The sequence below is a fragment of the Watersipora subatra genome, chromosome 6 (assembly GCF_963576615.1).
Source record: "Watersipora subatra chromosome 6, tzWatSuba1.1, whole genome shotgun sequence".
NCBI lineage: Eukaryota > Metazoa > Bryozoa > Gymnolaemata > Cheilostomatida > Watersiporidae > Watersipora > Watersipora subatra.
This window is the reverse complement of record NC_088713.1, coordinates 17,060,572-17,081,954: the sequence shown is the minus strand read 5'-3', so window position 1 is coordinate 17,081,954 and position 21,383 is coordinate 17,060,572. Positions and strand designations below refer to the sequence as shown.

Below are 21,383 nucleotides of genomic sequence, written 5' to 3'. Positions count from 1 at the left end.
GGGAGATAACTAGCTAATCATAAAGAGAAAGGATAAACATACCTGACTATCTATTTGTGAAGCTTCATAGTCAGCCTCCAGCATCTCTATTTCCATCTCAAGTCGGTCTAGCTCAGTGGTATTCAGAGTGGGTAGCTGAGCTGTATCAACAAAACATACCTTCAATGTCTCCCTGTTGTCACATGGACCAGCGGTGTAACAAAACATACCTACGTATCACTCTATTGTTAAGGGGTGTTCACAGTCCAGCAGTGCAACAAAACATACCTCCATATCACTCTATTGTTAAGGGGTGTTCACAGTCCAGTAGTGTAACAAAACATACCTCCATATCACTCTATTGTTAAGGGGTGTTCACAGTCCAGCAGTGTAACAAAACATACCTACGTATCACTCTATTGTTAAAGGGTGTTCACAGTCCAGCAGTGTAACAAAACATACCTACGTATCACTCTATTGTTAAGGGGTGTTCACAGTCCAGCAGTGTAGCAAAACAGACCTACATATCACATATATGTATTATATATATATATATATATATTATATATATATATATATATGGAAGGTAACTACTCAGAGTCAGCGGTGTGAAGAGAGAATTAGAGGTAACTAACTACTCACAGAGTCAGCGGTGTGAAGAGAGAATTGGGAGGGAACTACTCAGAATCAGCGGTGTAAAGAGAGAACTAGAGGTAACTACTCACAAAGTCAGCGGTGTGAAGAGAGAATTAGAGGTAACTACTCACAGAGTCAGCGGTGTGAAGAGAGAATGGGAAGGTAAGTACTCAGAGTCAGCGGTGTGAAGAGAGAATTAGAGGTAACTACTCGCAGAGTCAGCGGTGTGAAATGAGAACTAGAGGTAACTACACACAGTCAGCAGTGTGAAGAGAGAACTAGTCAGAGGTAACTACTCACAGAGTCAGCGGTGTGAAGAGAAAACTGGAAGGTAAGTACTCACACAAGGCAGCAAGGATATCATCTACTTTTTCCGAGTCCTCTTTGAGCTCAGTAGCAGTATCATTGGCCAACCGACGAGCTTTTTCAGCTTCAGTAAGCACTGCCTCGACCAGTTTTTTCTCCTGCGTAACAAAAATATTACATTTACACACAACACGAACATCAATAAAAACATGGCAGAAAAATCCCTTAATGGCTCACGCAATAATCTATAATGTTGTGTTTGTCAACACAAAACTCATATACAGCCATCTGCAGTCATCATCATAGAATAACTCAAGCCTAACTTGAAATAAAAATAAACGCAACTACAACTGAAATAAACATTTCTATAAAATACAGACTATAGGAGAGACCATAGAATGATACAAACTATAGTCAGCACCTGAATTTAATACCATATTTGATTGACACTGCTGTAGTTAGACAAGTGTAATCTACTGAGGCTAATGCATTACAATGTTACCAGCTAAAGTCAACAACCCCCAAAACTATAACCGCTACAAACTACCTCAACAGTGCATCAGCTACAGTAAAAACCTCTCATCATAGCAGTTACAGTTAGAGCAAACACCTTCACAGATCAAACCAGCTACAGTAAATGTCTTAATATTAATTATAAAATCAACCTCTACACATTATACCAGCTAGCCATCAACACCACATGGCGTCAACTGTAATCAACATATAGAGATGATACAGAGCAGAGGCATAAAAAGTGATGGCAGATAGCCTCAGTACCTCCTCCTGTGTGCCGAGCATGTTAATCCTCTTTTCGAGTTCCATAAGGTTCTTCTCATGCATATCCGTAATGGCTGATTCAGCATCCGCTGCCTCCTTGGCCTTCTGTGCTTCAGCTAGAATCTTAGCAGCGTTCTACAGCATAAAGCCTATGAGCATAACTACAACTCTGGGAGGCGTCTTCATAATACCTCACTCTCCGTGGTTAATGGGGACTGGCGTACCCTGCGATTGGTGAAAACCCATGAAATAGAAACCAATTTTTTAAAACCATAAAACTTCTACTTGAACGCCGCCTCTATTTGAACGCCGCCTCTATTTGAACGCCGCCTCCATTTGAACGCCGCCTCCATTTGAACGCCGCCTCCATTTGAACGCCGCCTCCGTTTGAACGCCACCTCCATTTGAATGCCACCTCGATTTGACCGCCGCTATGAGAGAAGGGTTAAAAAAAAGATTGCCACCCTCTATTTGAACGCTACCTCCATTGGACCGCCACTTTGACGATCTTAGATCTTTATGAACTCATAACATCATGTAATCAGTAGAAAAATGTTCACAAAATCTTATTAATAATGAATTGTTCACATCGATAACAATCAATTCTCTCGTTGTCCAGCTCCAAAGCTTTGCGCTTTTTTTGTTAAACTTTGAAAACAAAACCATAAAAATAATTAATAACTGTATTATTGCGGTAATCTGATTTTACAATTGATCGACGCTCGTAACTCCTTTTCTATAGCACATAAAAGCTTAGTTTTGTCTGCAAACTGAAGCAAACATTTCAATGAATGCAATGAGCTTTTATGCTACATTGGTATATTTAGATTAACATAAAAATTGAAAGCTCTAAAATTTGCAAAGCAGGACACAAGCTATAATATCATCATCATCGCAGGTTAATTGCAAGCAGTAGATATCAACTGGTAGAGATATTTCTCGATTCGTCAATGCATATTATTAAGAGATATTTGACGAGTTGGAGGTAAGTTAGCCGATTTATTTATTTCATCCCAAAGGTTTAAAACCGCTCCGCTCAAACGAGAGGGAAAAATATAGGCGACATTAACTTCGCTCGTAAAAGGGCGAAATCTATCTTCCCAAAATTCTGACGAGCCATTTGAAAAATACAACGTCACCCTCTATTTGAACGCCGCCTCCAATTGACCGACACTATAGAGGAAGGGTTGAAAAATAGAGCACCATGGCATTCAATTAAAGTTTTTACGGTATATGTATGAACAAAATTTTAACACTAGAACACTTGAATGCTTTCTAAACATATTGTATTCACTGTCTATGTAATAAGTAAATTGAAGTTATCTTGATTGCCTTTCAGTTTTTATGTATGCATACTCATGTATTTTAATTTTTTTAATTATTTTTGTTTCTTTTTATACTTTGTTAATGATAATTTTTTAACCGTGAAATACTAAAACTACAAAAAATGAGTGACAAAGTAACAAGGGGTTACCATATGCCTAATTCTGAACTGAAGTTATAAACAATCAAGCGATGCAAAGAAACTAGTTCCATTGGTACTTTACCACAGCAATAACTACCATAACACAATGTTCATAGAAACAACGCACCTCGCTCGCCTCATTGGCTGTGATCACAGCATCCATAGCGATGGTCTTAGCCTCGGTAGCTACTTGAGTCGCCCCTTCTATAGCGTCCTGAGCCTCAGAAGTGACATTGTTCGCTTCGTCTAGAATTGCCTCAATCTCGGGAATCTTCTTTAAGGCCTCGAGAGCGCGTTCCTTATAAAGCTTGACATTCTGGTCGGACTCTGCAACCGAAATAATACGACATGATTCCTCAAGAGTTTGACATGCTAGACTCAACCATTTATAAGCCAAACATGTTGTCACACTTTTTTTCTCTTACGCAAATTATGTTGTAATGGCATTTTATGAAAAGTATTTGCATTTGGAGACGACATTGAAACTAAATAGAGTTTAAAATAAAACACCATTAACTAAAGCTTATAATAGCCTTTACCAAAGTGGACCAGCCAAAAATGAGAATCTGGTGACACCGACACACCTTGTGTACCCATCAGAACACGCATGTACCAACTAAACCAATCATATCGGTTTATTTGCCTGGTTATTAGAAATGCTGTATAAGTGTTTGACCGATGTAATTTAGACTACTAAGTCTCATACACTCCATGCTCACTTCCCATAAACTCTTTCTATTATCTCGAATTTGGAATATAGAAGGTAGTCTTGAATTATAGGAGGTATACGTTATAGAAGCGTCTACTCAGCAGGAATGGCCAAATGATTTTGGTCATGATCTGCTACAGCCAAATCTGACAAATTAAAGATCCACAACAAGCTGAAGATGTGCATTTTTCTTTTTTGCCATTCAATTATTTGTGTACATATTAAAATAAAGCGTCAAATGCAATTTTAAAAAACTTTGTTTATATACATAATTTGACTAAAAATCACTGATTGAATGTGCTTTGACAAATATGTCTGATACCAATGAAAACAATCATGAATTTACAAGAATTCTAAAAAGGTTTACAGATACTTTTTTTAAACCAATTTTTTAAAAAAATACTCCAAGAATATTGTTTAACAGCCAACTTGGAAGATCCACAAAAAAACTATACAGATCCGCATCTGGATCTAGATCCCCCATTTGGCAATAGCTAGTCTACCTGCATCTGCATCACAACTATCCATAACATACTAACAAACGAGGCATATCAATTTTTTTGCAAAGTCCCGGTAAAATTGTTATTATACTGAAGGATATAGATAGATAAAGATATTTGAAAACGATTAGAAACGGAAGCATATCTAACTACATGTATTTTTAATATAGATTTTTTTTCTAGCACCCTAGAAAAATGCTACTATCAGCTGCACCCAGCTACACCCAGCTACTATCAGCTGTGTGTCCCAATTTCTGACCTCAACTCTCAAATCATGGACTAATACCAATGTTAAACAACAACTAGCACCTGTTCTACATCCTTGCAATGTCATCAAGTAACTCATACCCTATCTCGGACAACCAGTAAAGGTGTTCTGGGTGTGGTGTAGGAAATAATCAAAATGTATACGTAATAACCTTTTCGTACTTTGGTTTACGCCAAAATAAAATCTTTTTCGGTCTATCCTTAATGCAATCGCGCTGTCATACAGACTTTTTACTGCTGCCTAAAGAATCCCTCACATGCACATACAAATAACGAAGGTTTAAAACAATATGAAATGCCATTTTCATACTTTTAGTGCAGCAAAACATTCTAGCTTTTACATGCATTGTTTTTTGTGATATTTAAACAAATTGTACAAAACGAAATTAACAATTGAAAGCTAATACATTTTGCTGAACTTCAGGCTCGGAAAATGTTAAAAATGTGAGCGACGAATCTGACATCACACAAACACATTATTTGAAGGCAGGCAGCTTCTTCGTAGATTTTCTAATTCACTAGAATTGTCATTCTTTGTAAATATGCACCAAGATTTGCTCCAGCCATATCTCTTGAGTGCTTAAAACATGGAGTTGTTACACCTTGCAAATATAGACACAATTAACCCTTTAGCGACGGTCGGCTTACGGCTTGGAAAGTACCAGCGGACGGGGGCAATTACTAGGGCGATTTGACCCTTCGACATGACTGCATAAAAACTGCAGTAACTTACATCACAACTGCGGTAGTGGCATAAATCAACATGCATGAGAAAGCTGAGAAATTGTTCTACAAGCTCATTGTTTTTGCATGCAATTAGCTTGCAAATGCTTTCCAGCAAACGTGTCAATTTGTTGAAGAGATGATTTTTTTATTTTCATGTGCCAACTTCCATTGCATTTTCCAAATTGATACGAATAATCGAGAATGTTGTACAAATACTACTTGCAAGGATTCATAGGTTCACAACAGTTTGCAAAAAAAATTGGTCGTCTAAGGGCTTTGAAAGTAAAGTTATGAGCTCCGATACATTACGGGAGCGCCCCTCGAAATTCTCAGTGCGCGACCTATAAGACAAGCAAAAATTGAAGGCCTGACATGGCCCCCTAAAAATCGCAATAACTTGCATGCAAATTGACATGGAGCTATAAATTAATATGCATTGGACAGCTTAGAAATTTCTCAACAGGCAGCTAATAATTTCCTGGAAATAGTCTGTGATTATTTTTGAAAAATTATTAATTTGTCCAAGTTTTCACTTCTTTTTCCATAAAATATCGATAACAAATACATTTTTAAAAGCAATAACTCTGTGAAAATTATTTATAATAAGCATCTGCACAGTGTCATATGCTTGCAAGAGTTTGCAAAAAAAAAAAATTGTTTAAGTGCATTAAAAGTAGAATTAGGAGCTTCGGTGCATTGCGGATGAAGACCTTCAAAATGCTCATGATGCCATGTCGATAACCCTGCAACAGTCGCCCGACAAGGCAGCTCAAACCTTGCTATAACTCTTGTGCAATTTGGCATAAAGCTGCAAATGAATATGCATCTGAAAGCTGAGATATTTTTCTACAGACTGAGATTGTTTCCTCCAGACAGCTTGTGAAAACTTAGCATCTTGAGATCTATATGTTTGCAGTTATGATTTTTTGCATTCAAATTATTATTATGTATTTCTTGAAGCTATATATGTATCAATTTTGCATATCAACTCATTGCACAGACTCATATGCGCTGCAGCAAAGACTAACTGTTTGTGTACAAGAAGAATGGAGTGGTGGGCATGTATTCACACATTTGGTGAAGCAGCAACAGACAAGAAGCAACATTTATTATGAACAGACACAGCAAATCATGGAGAAATCAATCTGCTACATTGCAGAATATGTGAACTGAACTCTTTTGATTAGTTGGCTGCCCTGAAAAGGGCAATGGACAACAAATACAACATATCAATGCAATGCAGAACAAATACAACATATCAATGCAATGCAGAACAAATACAATAGACTAGATGACATTTCAGCAAATGTATGTACAAAAGCTAAAAATACAAAGCAATGAAACAGTTGCCAAAACTAAATAAATTACAATTTGTAAAGAAATTTATCTAGCATGGTAAGGAATAAAACATGACTCGCACAAAGATACTCCACATGCTAGGCATCTAAATTTAGTTTCGCTTCGTTTACGAGTGCCGTCATCATTTCGCCTTGAGCAGCACTTACAAACTCTATATTTTGGTTTTCTATTTTTTCCTGGACTATTTAGCACTAGTCGATGAGGGGAAGAAGTTGAAGCGCAGGAACTAGTGTATTTGCGGCAAGATCCAGTGTATTCAAATATCTGTTCAATTAATTTATTTCGAAACTCTAGGTCAGTTATTTTACAGCCGCTATGTACTCTATAAACTATGACTGCATTATACACACAAATATCTAATAAGTGAAAAAATAATTTTTTGTACCATTTCATGGTTTTACGCGCAGCGTTATAATAATGCAAGTTTTGATCTGATTTGTCAACTCCCCCCATGTATTTGTTGTAATCCAAAATAGCAGCTGGTTTGCAAATTTTACCCCCTTTATAATTTACTTTGCCTGTATCTACGACTTCCATGTTTTTATGCATAGTTGAAATTAGACAAATACATTTTTTATCTCTCCAACAGCCAACCATACAATCACCATTAGAAAAACTCGTTGTTTCACCTTTTTTAATAGTTTTTCCATTACATAATTTTAAATCTTTAGGAACACCTTTTCTGTTTGGACGCAAAGTTCCGCAAACATGAGTGTTATTTTTTATAAGTTCAGCAGCTAACTCTGGCGAATTATAATAATTGTCCATATATAAGCAACGACCTGTATTCAGCAAACCATTCATTAATTTCATTACTATATTGTGGGTGACTCCTCTGCCGGTACCTTCAGCTTGCTCTCGCTCATTACCTATGTACACAGACAGCTTGTGCACGTAGCCAGAGACAGCATCGCAGAGAGCAAATATCTTAATTCCAAATCTGGATCTTTTAGATGGAATATACTGTTTGAAGCTAAGCCGTCCTTTCCAAGCCAGCAAGCTTTCATCTAAAGATATAAATTTACCTGGCAGTAAAACAGAAGATAACCGCTCACATATCATGGATAACACATTGCCTAGCTTGAACAATTTATTGCCAGCAGGGTTTTCCGAGTTGTCAGTGAAATGTAAACAGTTTAAAATCGTTAAAAACCTGTCTCTTGAAATTATTTTCCCAAATATTGACGTAGATAAATGGGGACGGGTAGACCAGTAAGATTTTAGAGTAGGCTTTTTGACAATACCCATGAGCACAACTAAACCAAAAACTCGCCAAATATCTTTGTCATCGACAGGCTCCCAGGCATCGCGATGTTTTTGAAGGCCATATCTATTTGTTTCGTTCACTATTACATTCATGATGGCCGATGTGATAAAAAGTTTTAAATAATCAAGAATACTTATCTGTCCAGGAATTCGACATTTTACTCCTGCCAAGCTTTCATCAAAATGCAAATCTTTGGGTTTTAAGTCGGCTCCTCTTTGAAAGCCGTGAATACTCCCTGTTTCATCGCCGTCCGTTTCACTCTCATTTTCGCTATCAGATTCACTCTGTTGATTTTCTATTTCACATGCATCGTCTTCCCCACTTTCTTCTGACCTGATATCCTCTTCCTCACTGTCGAACCAGTTGATGTCTTCATCTAAACGTACTTTTTTGGCTGAGCTGGAGCAATCACGTCCGTCCATTTTGACTAGCTTTCCAAAAAGGAAGAGCAATTTTTTGCAACGTGTTCTTCTTGCACATGCGTATTAGGGATTACTTTTCAGTCTCAAAACATTACTACAAAACCTACTAAAATTGATGAAATAATTAATTTTATTTTTAAACGCTATTTTCTTAAAAAATAAAATATTTTAAAAAAGGTCTATCGTAGACTGATTTCTAACGGGCTTTCACGTGATTCGGCCTCTGAGACATTGCCCGTTTGACGGGCTTTCACGTGATTCGTCCCCAAAGAGTTAAGTTGGCTTACTTACCTTGTAAACCTACCTTGAAAAAACAGACCGACTAGTTTAATTGCTTGCAAATGCATAAACAAATGAGTTGTCTTACCTTGAAGAAGGCGAAGCTGGGCACGACCAGATGCTAACATGGATGCAGGAGCGTTAATAGCCTGCCGTGCCTTCTCCAATGCCACATCAACCTCCGCCATCATTGCATCCGTTATCTAGGAATCAGATACACTCTGTTACTCGACATGGTTCTCCATCACCATTTCACATAATAAACAAACTTCTAATACAACATTCATACAACATAATACAATAGTTGTTTATAATAATACATTATTCAAACATTATTACAATAACACATTATACAATTATTGTTGTGTACAATAATACAAGACTGTTCTAATACAACATAACGCAACAAGCTTTTAAACAGAATTAAAACACTGTTCATGTTACCTTACTGACTACACTCCTGCAAAAAACATATTTATCGCTTTATATTAGTGCAATGAAAACTTCCATAGGAGCCCACAAAACAGACAAATGCTTCAGTACAGCAACCGTGGATTACCTAAAAGTCAATAAAAAATACCACATCAAATTCGGTAAAAAGTACCACTAAATAAGAACTTTGAAAGAAGTGATACAAAAACTAATTGGAAAAATTACCAAAATTAAATTTTGGGAAACAATAGCAGACATATAGCCATGAAGTTTGTAATATAAGTTACCACATAAACAACACTACGTTCATTATGAATTGCTAGCTACTATCAGCTGTGTGTCCCAATTTCTGACCTCAACTCTCAAATCATCTTTTTCACAAATTAAGTGCTTTTATGATGACATTTGTTATTACATTCAAGTTGCAGTGTTACGCGCCTCTATTGACATATACTTCATTTCGTATTTGCTCATGATCGTTACAATAAAAGTTCAAATACAGTCTCAGATACATTGATAAAGATTTTCAATGGTTTAAAGATAGGCTGGAAAAATTGTTTTCCTCTAAATGCAGTTCAAACATGAATAAGCGTGTAGCCTAGTCGCTTTCACACAAAAATCTAGGAGCATATGATGAGATTGAGCAGAGACCTGTTGTTCTGCGTAGGTCCTGTTGTAGACATCCTCTGCTTGGGAAAGGGTCTCTCTAGTGTCATTAAGTAGTGAGCTGTAGTTACTAAGCAATTCCTCAATCTTTATCTTGTATTGCAATGCCTACAAGATGCATGACATGAAATCACAGGTGCTTGTTGAGAATAGCAGTGCTTACGACATGAAGTGAAAGGTACTTGTTGCAATGCCCAGTATAAATCCAGCACACAAGCGAAAAACGGTTTTCATGTCTGTCTAATTAGAAATACATACATCCTCGAGTATAGCCTGAGCCTCTTGTTCAGCGGGAGCGTCTGCTGATGGTACGACAATGCTCCTCACATCATTCAGAAGTCCAATAGCATCATCATATAGCTTGATCGCCTCAGCGAGAGCCCTCTGAGCTGTAGCATTGGCCGTCTCCAGGTTCTCCTGGCCTTCAATGATTCTGTAGGGAAGATAAAGTTATTATAGCACATGTAGTGAGTTTTTGCTTTTCCCAGGATGCTAGATGATTACACACTTTAACATATATATTATATATATAGTATTTATATACACAATATATACATATACTTTTACATATATATTATATATAGTATGTATATATGTATATAGTATTTATATACACAATATATACGTATACTTTTACATATATATTATATATAGTATGCACTATATATGTATATAGTATTTATATACACAATATATACGTATACTTTTACAAATTTATTATATATAGTATGTATTATATATGTATATAGTATTTATATACACAATATATACATATACTTTTACATATATATTATATATAGTATGTATATATGTATATAGTATTTATATACACAATATATACATATACTTTTACAAATTTATTATATATAGTATGTATTATATATGTATATAGTATTTATATACACAATATATATGTATACTTTTATTGGGCAGCCCATAATCCTTTATTATAGAAAATCTTTTTTTACATTTGCTTCTACAAAAAAATAAATAAATAAAAAGATTTTGTCATAAATGTAAAAACAAAAGTTTATACAAGACTTGAAACCGCTAAGCTTAGGTATACATCTTACCACTTCTGACAAAAGATTAAAAGAACTAGCAATATAATTGTTGAGTACATCAAGTACAAAATAAAATTATAACGACATGGATATCTAACTGGTTCTTGGGAATTGAAACATATCAGGGATGCATTAAGGAGTTAGACAATTTAGTGTTTTGAATACAACAATGTCAGCAAAACAATTTAATATGTCTGACAGTAGGAGAACATTCACTGTTCTAAACAAAAATTTAGATGCTGCAAAACAAGGTGGTATAATTTGTAAATTACACACAAGTCGTAATATAGTCTCCAATTTTATTAGAAAAGTCCTACCGAGCTACATAAACCGGCCTATCTAGTGCAGACCTTGTTGATATCATATCTCCAAGTCTCAACTGCACTCTCTAAGTACCAAACATGTCCTGTGATGACATAGGCGATCATGGTTCTCCTTTACTTTCTATAACCATCACTATTCTTGGTAGGTTTCAACAGTGGTTTGCCATCGACTTCTGTTGGGTGGGTTTATTGAGACACCATCTCTAGATAACTGCCTGTTGGCTCACAGAGGAGCTCCTCCGCCCTTTGTCAGGTTTAGTTTTTAGTCCTGCAAGTCTGCTAGCCACCCTCCTCATTCACGCTGGAGTGCAAATGGGGGGAGTATGTTTGGCACCAGGCCAATTGTAGCATACAATTGGTCTTCCTAATACCACTAATGGTCCCGAGTTGACTCGAACCACTGACCTACTGATCATAAGCCAACACCCTAACCATCGAACCACACGAACTACACTGGAGATTGCCACTCGCCTATTTCTATGTATCTCTAACCTAAACATTTTACCTGTCATTGAGCTCTTCAAGCTTTCCACGAAGGTCATCAGGACTGGCAACGACGGCGAGGGCTAGCGAATAACCATTGTTGGAAATCTCATTGGCATTGTCTGCTGTCATTACTATTTTCTCGGAATCTTCTTGCTGTCGCGGAAGATAAGTAAAAAAAAAGTGATGACAGGATATTTTAGTAAATATTACATTACTTACAGTAAACTTACTGCTTGCCCCCTTTCACACAGACAATTTAATCCCAGCTGATTGATCCAAACCTTGTTGCCAGCGTATCCTCATGGTATGGCTGTTGCCATCCTATTCCTACTAGCGTGGTCAAAGAAGAGATCAAACATTCTGTCCATGGTTGTATGAGTGGCCAGTTTAAGAAACAGTGTCATATAGAGCTTCACCATTTCCAAAAATCATCAGACCATTAGATATTGCAAATTTGCAATATTGAAACATCATATATTGTCAATCGTCTATTTATAGACAATTCAAAATATATCTTGATTGTCTATAAATCTTGATATTATTATGTAAAAATAACATGTAAATTTTTGTTAACATTAGGTTTTATATATTTCAACTTACAAAATAAACTTTTGTATTCATGATAACTAGAAAAATTTATTTCATGAATGCGCATGTGCGTTTAAGGCCATGGAATAAGATTATTATAAGATTATAATCTATATTATTATTGTTGCCTGAGCATTTTAGTTTCAGTATCGCTCACTCTGAAAATCATCATGTGTGAAATAAATCACCATTACACAATTATAATATTTATACGATTGGCGATATCGCCTTAAATGGTGGCAATTTTCAAATTGCCTATCTTCAAAATCGCCACCAAACAATTAAATCACCATATCATGAAGCTCTAGTGCCATTATATTTGATCTTGCAACCAATTGTCAAGCTTGTAGTAGCTGTTGTTTGTTATAGTAGCGGAAAAACAAAATGTTCGTTTTTATTACTGGATTTTGATTTGTTGTATAACCTATCAAAGGAGGAATTATACCTTTAGTACAATTTGTTAGACTTGAGAGTATTAGATAACGTCTTCACCACTAATAAATCAGATAAGACGCATCCTACCAAATCGGTTATGTTATCTTAATAATACAAACGATTCTTAAGTCGCATTTCTAAGTTTGGAGAGGTGAGCCACAGAACTCTATAGTTACATAGCAGTGATATATAACTGCTCATGTAGATGCTAATCCGGATCAATCAGTCAAAGAAGTGTTCTTGAAAATGCAGTGACAGATAATTTCCAACAAAAAAACTAAAAATTTAGCAAGTAACGCTACCTATCAATTTGGTGCTATGGTGGAGACTTGGGCTATGTGTCCAGTCAAATATCATAAGCTGGATGTAATATGAACCCACTTGTCACATATAATATGAACTCACTTGTCACATATAATATGAACTCACTTGTCACATATAATATGAACTCACTTGTCACATATAATATGAACTCACTTATCGCATATAATATGAACCCACTTATCACATATAATATGAACTCACTTGTCACATATAATATGAACTCACTTATCACATATAATATGAACTCACTTGTCACATATAATATGAACTCACTTATCGCATATAATATGAACCCACTTATCGCATATAATATGAACTCACTTGTCACATATAATATGAACTCACTTATCGCATATAATATGAACTCACTTATCACATATAATATGAACTCACTTATCGCATATAATATAAACTCACTTGTCACATATAATATGAACTCACGTGTCACATATAATATGAACCCACTTATCACATATAATATGAACTCACTTGTCACATATAATATGAACCCACTTATCACATATAATATGAACTCACTTATCACATATAATATGAACCCACTTATCGCATATAATATGAACTCACTTATCACATATAATATGAACTCACTTGTCACATATAATATGAACTCACTTGTCACATATAATATGAACTCACTTGTCACATATAATATGAACTCACTTGTCACATATAATATGAACCCACTTGTCACATATAATAAGAACCCACTTATCGCATATAATATGAACTCACTTATCGCATATAATATGAACTCACTTATCACATATAATATGAACTCACTTATCACATATAATATGAACTCACTTATCACATATAATATGAACTCACTTGTCACATATAATATAAACTCACTTGTCACATATAATATGAACTCACTTGTCACATATAATATGAACTCACTTGTCACAATAATATGAACTCACTTGTCACATATAATATAAACTCACTTATCACATATAATATGAACTCACTTATCACATATAATATGAACTCACTTGTCACATATAATATGAACTCACTTGTCACATAAAATATGAACTCACTTGTCACATATAATATGAACTCACTTGTCACATATAATATGAACTCACTTATCACATATAATATGAACCCACTTATCGCATATAATATGAACTCACTTATCACATATAATATGAACTCACTTGTCACATAAAATATGAACTCACTTGTCACATATAATATGAACTCACTTGTCACATATAATATGAACTCACTTATCACATATAATATGAACTCACTTGTCACATAAAATATGAACTCACTTGTTACATATAATATGAACTCACTTGTCACATAAAATATGAACTCACTTGTCACATATAATATAAACCCTCCTGCCACATATAATATGAACTCACTTGTCGCATATAATAAGAACTCACTTATCGCATATAATATGAACTCACTTATCACATATAATATGAACTCACTTGTCACATAAAATATGAACTCACTTGTCACATATAATATGAACTCACTTGTCACATATAATATGAACCCACTTATCGCATATAATATGAACCCTCCTGCCACATATAATATGAACTCACTTGTCACATATAATATGAACTCACTTATCGCATATAATATGAACCCTCCTGCCACATATAATATGAACTCACTTATCACATATAATATGAACTCACTTGTCACATATAATATGAACTCACTTATCGCATATAATATGAACCCTCCTGCCACATATAATATGAACTCACTTGTCACATATAATATGAACTCACTTGTCACATATAATATGAACTCACTTATCACATATAATATGAACTCACTTGTCACATATAATATGAACCCACTTATCGCATATAATATGAACCCTCCTGCCACATATAATATGAACTCACTTGTCACATATAATATGAACTCACTTATCGCATATAATATGAACCCTCCTGCCACATATAATATGAACTCACTTATCACATATAATATGAACCCACTTATCGCATATAATATGAACCCTCCTGCCATATATAATATGAACTCACTTGTCACATATAATATGAACTCACTTATCGCATATAATATGAACCCTCCTGCCACATATAATATGAACTCACTTGTCACATATAATATGAACTCACTTGTCACATATAATATGAACTCACTTGTCACATATAATATGAACTCACTTGTCACATATAATATGAACTCACTTGTCACATATAATATGAACTCACTTGTCACATATAATAAGAACTCACTTGTCACATATAATATGAACTCACTTGTCACATATAATATGAACTCACTTATCACATATAATATGAACTCACTTGTCACATATAATATGAACTCACTTGTCACATATAATATGAACCCACTTATCACATATAATATGAACTCACTTGTCACATATAATATGAACCCACTTATCGCATATAATATGAACTCACTTGTCACATATAATATGAACTCACTTGTCACATATAATATGAACTCACTTGTCACATATAATATGAACTCACTTGTCACATATAATATGAACTCACTTGTCACATATAATATGAACTCACTTGTCACATATAATATGAACTCACTTGTCACATATAATATGAACCCACTTGTCACATATAATATGAACTCACTTGTCACATATAATATGAACTCACTTGTCACATATAATATGAACTCACTTGTCACATATAATATGAACCCACTTGTCACATATAATATGAACTCACTTGTCATATATAATATGAACTCACTTGTCACATATAATATGAACCCACTTGTCACATATAATATGAACTCACTTGTCACATATAATATGAACTCACTTGTCACATATAATATGAACTCACTTGTCACAATAATATGAACTCACTTGTCACATATAATATGAACTCACTTGTCACATATAATATGAACTCACTTGTCACATATAATATGAACTCACTTGTCACATATAATATGAACCCACTTATCACATATAATATGAACTCACTTGTCACATATAATATGAACTCACTTGTCACATATAATATGAACTCACTTGTCACAATAATATGAACTCACTTGTCACATATAATATGAACTCACTTGTCACATATAATATGAACTCACTTGTCACATATAATATGAACTCACTTGTCACATATAATATGAACTCACTTGTCACATATAATATGAACCCACTTATCGCATATAATATGAACTCACTTGTCACATATAATATGAACCCACTTATCGCATATAATATGAACTCACTTGTCACATATAATATGAACTCACTTGTCACATATAATATGAACTCACTTGTCACATATAATATGAACTCACTTGTCACATATAATATGAACCCTCCTGCCACATATAATATGAACTCACTTGTCACATATAATATGAACTCACTTGTCACATATAATATGAACTCACTTGTCACATATAATATAAACTCACTTATCACATATAATATGAACTCACTTATCACATATAATATGAACTCACTTGTCACATATAATATGAACTCACTTGTCACATATAATATGAACTCACTTATCGCATATAATATGAACTCACTTATCACATATAATATGAACTCACTTGTCACATATAATATGAACTCACTTGTCACATATAATATGAACTCACTTATCACATATAATATGAACCCACTTATCGCATATAATATGAACTCACTTATCACATATAATATGAACTCACTTGTCACATATAATATGAACTCACTTGTCACATATAATATGAACTCACTTGTCACATATAATATAAACTCACTTATCACATATAATATGAACTCACTTATCACATATAATATGAACTCACTTGTCACATATAATATGAACTCACTTGTCACATATAATATGAACTCACTTATCACATATAATATGAACCCACTTATCGCATATAATATGAACTCACTTATCACATATAATATGAACTCACTTGTCACATATAATATGAACTCACTTATCACATATAATATGAACTCACTTATCACATATAATATGAACCCACTTATCGCATATAATATGAACTCACTTATCACATATAATATGAACTCACTTGTCACATATAATATGAACTCACTTGTCACATATAATATGAACTCACTTATCGCATATAATATAAACCCTCCTGCCACATATAATATGAACCCACTTGTCACATATAATAAGAACTCACCTGCTGTTTGAGGAGGGCAGCGCTTTGCTGGGCCATTGCGGTCATATTTTGCGACCTCTGCTCATTCCCATTCTTTCCTAGAGCAAGACCGATCTGAGAATATAAGTTGTCGCTTGTCTTCAGGAAGTCCGCTCTAACATCAGAGACCTCACCTAGTCGAGAATATCAATATGCAGATAAGTGACCGATCAAAGATGTTATGCACAGCAAAGCAACAACCAGAAGGTATCATTCATAGAAGTGACATGCTTCTTGGGAGTACTATACTTTGTGATGATGTTTCTATTAGAGTCAAGGGCATTAACTTGTATGGCTCAGCAAAGCGTTTGCGTATTGTCAAGAGCGGCATGGCTTTAGTAGGTTTGTTACAAAACGTTTCTGATAAGCGAGTAGTTAATTGATTAGCCTATTATATCTGTGCTTAAACAAAAGAAAGAAATTATCCACATACGTTGAGATAATAAAAAATATGTTTACAAGAGCATAGTATAGCAAAATTTCACTTAGCAAAATCTTTATTTATTATCTCAATTTTTATTAGCAATGAGCAGTTGTATCAAATGCATTACAGCTATGAAGGTTTCACTAATTATACATCTATGAACTTTGGGTGATTTTTATTGAACAATAGTACTACTGAGAGTGATTATTTTATTTTATCAGTAATAATAATAATGCTGTAAACTGTAATAATATTGATAAATCGTCTGATGTGGACCTGCTCATGGTTGTAGCAAAAATGGCCACAAAAGTGTCGTAGCACATTCGGCAACTCTTTATGACATTCTTATGGTATTAGCTAATGTAAAATTTTAAGCTGATTAATTTGGTATCAAAAGAAATTTTATAATTCATGTGATTAAAAAATTATAACAATTTATACGTGCTCTTGTCAAATAATAGGTTTTTCAAATATGTATCCTCGTACTTATGTCTCGGTAAAGAAAATAATTTGGTAGTGAAAGAGTTAATCAGCCAGCTTTATGATTAAAATAAAATAATTACGTGAATTCAATACATTGCCTCTATGCCCATGAACAAGCACAGGCATCAAACTGGTTGAGTGGAGTTGGAGTGTAAATGATATTTCGAGTCCAAACAAGTAATGATGAATAATTCAAGAGCGATATGGCATATACTAAGATTTCACATATCTCTGAACATGATATACAGGTAACTGTTATAATATCGAATGATTCACATAACATTTGAGCAGTAAACCAAAACCAAACAGATTACTTATACATTAAATACAGATTTGTCCAACTTTTTTAAGCCAGCATGGATTTTATGCCATGTGTGTCTGATCCCTGCTCACCATTATAAAATTAATCTAGTTGCTAGTTTAGTTGGAAGCATAGTTTCAATGAAAAATGTACAACAAATACAAATGAAAAACAGCTGCACTTATAACATATTCTAGTATTTTTTATCTTACGCGATTGTTTTTAATGCTTAAAGTGATCTGACTGCCAGGATGTTTCCAGATTAAAATCGAATAAACTCGATACAAGTTAAAACAAGTTGTTGAGAGTTGAGAGATTGCCAGATGTGCCGATAAAACGCAGAAAATCACTATCTGAATAATTATTCTGAAATGCCAGGCAACTACTTGGAATGTCATGAGCTCAGAGCAGACTTTAATCCTCATCTCCAACAATGGCTACAGACACACACAGACAGACAGACAGACAGACATGACTCCTATTGTAGTGGAGATATTTAGCTTCTGAACACAGCTGAAGGGTGGATTTGTTGGTAATTGGCCCCTCACTGAGGGGCTTAGAGTTGCAATTGACAAATGAAATAGCGCAAATCAAGCAGTGATTTGTATTCTGAACACATTTAAGTGCAAGTACATTCATTAAGTACATTTATGAAACGAGTGCAGTGACTTGAAACTGCTTTGATTACTACTCCAAGCGCTTTAAACACTATTGGGAGAACTGTTCTTCAAACTTTCCATACCCCTCCCTTTCTGATTTAACGTCTTCCCATTTCATGTCTGTTCCTAAATTATTAATCTTCAACATAACAAGAGCCATAGTTGTCTGCCCATTCTGAAGCCGCTGCTGAAAGTTGGGATAAAAGTTTGCTATCAATGGGGTTTGAACTTGCAACTTTCAGCTCGGTAGACCAACACCCTAACACACGAGCCAATCAACAACCTTCTCTCATTCCGGACTAATTGTGCAAATAATTATTCTCTAGGCTTTATCTGCACACCTGATGATCTCTCAGGCGTTAGACTGCGTAAATATTAACAAGAATTTCATGAGTTCAAGTTCCGAACAGAGCAATCTTTTATCCTGACCCCTAACCCTGTCGACAGACAGACAGATGGACAGCCAGACTTCAGACAGACAGACACAAACCCTGCTGTAGTGAAGAAGATTATTCCTATTACTACATCTGGTACTCTATACCCTCCAATAAAACTCACCGGTGAGATCGCTAATCCGTTTACTCAGCGCAGAGGGATCGATGCTCTGGTAATTTTGGTTGGAGATTTCAATGAGAAGACGAGTCTCAATAACAGTGTCCTGAAGCTTCCTAAGATCATCCTCGATGTTTTGAATGTCATTTGGAACTGAGCCGCCAGACACTGCAAATGGTTGAGAGGAATGGAGTTGATAACCATTACTGGTGAGTAACAAGAATGTTTAACGGCAAACAAATTAATGCTATCATGGCTTTGTATGAACGAAAAAACAAACAATATTATTCAGATGACATGATATTATGAAATGCCTAAATTGCACTAAAATACAAAAACAGCTAATTTTTTAACTTTCGCTATTTACCATTATGTCAATCATAACATCAACAGCTATAAAAACGCAGACAGCAGCATTTGATCACAACATTAAGAGTAGGACGACAAATAATAACCTAGAATTTGTGTTAACAAAAGTCAAAATAATGAACCGTTATAATTCATACATGAGTAAAAGTTCTCCAGCTACACTTTCTTATCTTTAAAGACAGAATCAAGCACCCCTACAGCTAAAAATCCCCAAATATAAGTATGATGCCACATGATTTGAATGCGTACTTTGGAGATCCTGCGCTTCCTTGAGCATGCGATCAATTTCATCGGAAAGTGCATCGAGCTGTCGAGTGAAATCAGCATCATCAGCAACGTTAGGATTCTCATTAATGTTCTTCAACGTCTCAGTAAGATTGTCGAGATTTTCTCTGATGTCTTTAACGGCATCCTGCACCAGGTTGTAGCATGCAGGGCAGTCTGAAAGAGATAATGTAGATAATGTACCTTGCCAGTAGCCTGATGTCGCAGTGCATTTCACAGTCAAGTGATCCTTGCTACTTTTTTCGTTCGTATTTCAGTTTCAGTACTTCGCAGGGCAAAAAAATCATTACAAAATTACAGAAAATTGTAAAACTAAAATACATAACTATCTCTCATACTCTTGCCCAATGAGATCCCTGCGTGAACATTATTGTGATAACAGTCATCAAGGTTAGCTGTTTTCCTGTTACGTTTTGTGAAGTGTAAAAATGGAAAGTGCTTGTGATACCCTTCATCATGCCTCTTAGCACTCTCGAAATTATCTAATAAACTTAAGAAAAGGATACTTACGACTAATGAAGCGATTTAATTAGATACGAATTTATTAGTTTTTAGTTAATAGAATTTCATTTTGCAAAGGGGGAGCCGAACTCGATTAACAGCGAAAAATGAGGGATTAGAGTATATCCCTCCCTAAGCGCAGTTAATGGGGACCCGCTCTGAGCATAGATAGTAAAATTTTACATTCATTAAATTAGCCAAAATTCGTAGGTTTGAAGTTTGCGTTAAACCATAACTGTCACGAACAACTTTTATCGTATTTACTAGGTAAATCAGACACGCTGATTCCAATTTTGTGCTCAAAATAAAGATTAGTCCACTAACTTTCAGAGTAATGAAGGCTTTTCTACAGTGTTTTAATATCGGTCTCGAAAACAACACGATCGGCATAACAAGCTCCGCCCATAAATACATGACGTAACCTAGCTTTTTAGGAAAAGAAGTTACATAGGGATGTTTAGACCGATTTAGAATCATAGAGATGGGTTTTTTAAAATCCATTAATATCTAAATTCAGCATTAAAAATAATATCAGTCTTTTCTAAAAGGTAGATGAGCTATTTAACGTTGCATAT

At 34.9% G+C, this 21,383-nt stretch overlaps 1 protein-coding gene across 1 annotated transcript in view; it reads right to left on the bottom strand.

The window, feature by feature from the left end:
* The window catches only part of LOC137398917 (laminin subunit gamma-1-like), a 67,834-nt gene that overhangs the window by 1,258 nt on the left and 45,193 nt on the right, over positions 1-21,383 (bottom strand). The window contains exons 21-31 of the mRNA XM_068085085.1: positions 20,272-20,463; positions 19,660-19,821; positions 17,217-17,368; positions 11,683-11,816; positions 10,049-10,223; positions 9,776-9,898; positions 8,781-8,895; positions 3,291-3,490; positions 1,699-1,833; positions 959-1,079; positions 43-140 (exon numbers count right to left, since the gene is read on the bottom strand). Of these exons, the coding sequence (XP_067941186.1) occupies positions 43-140; positions 959-1,079; positions 1,699-1,833; positions 3,291-3,490; positions 8,781-8,895; positions 9,776-9,898; positions 10,049-10,223; positions 11,683-11,816; positions 17,217-17,368; positions 19,660-19,821; positions 20,272-20,463 (1,607 nt within the window). The remainder of the gene's footprint in view (positions 1-42; positions 141-958; positions 1,080-1,698; positions 1,834-3,290; positions 3,491-8,780; positions 8,896-9,775; positions 9,899-10,048; positions 10,224-11,682; positions 11,817-17,216; positions 17,369-19,659; positions 19,822-20,271; positions 20,464-21,383) is intronic.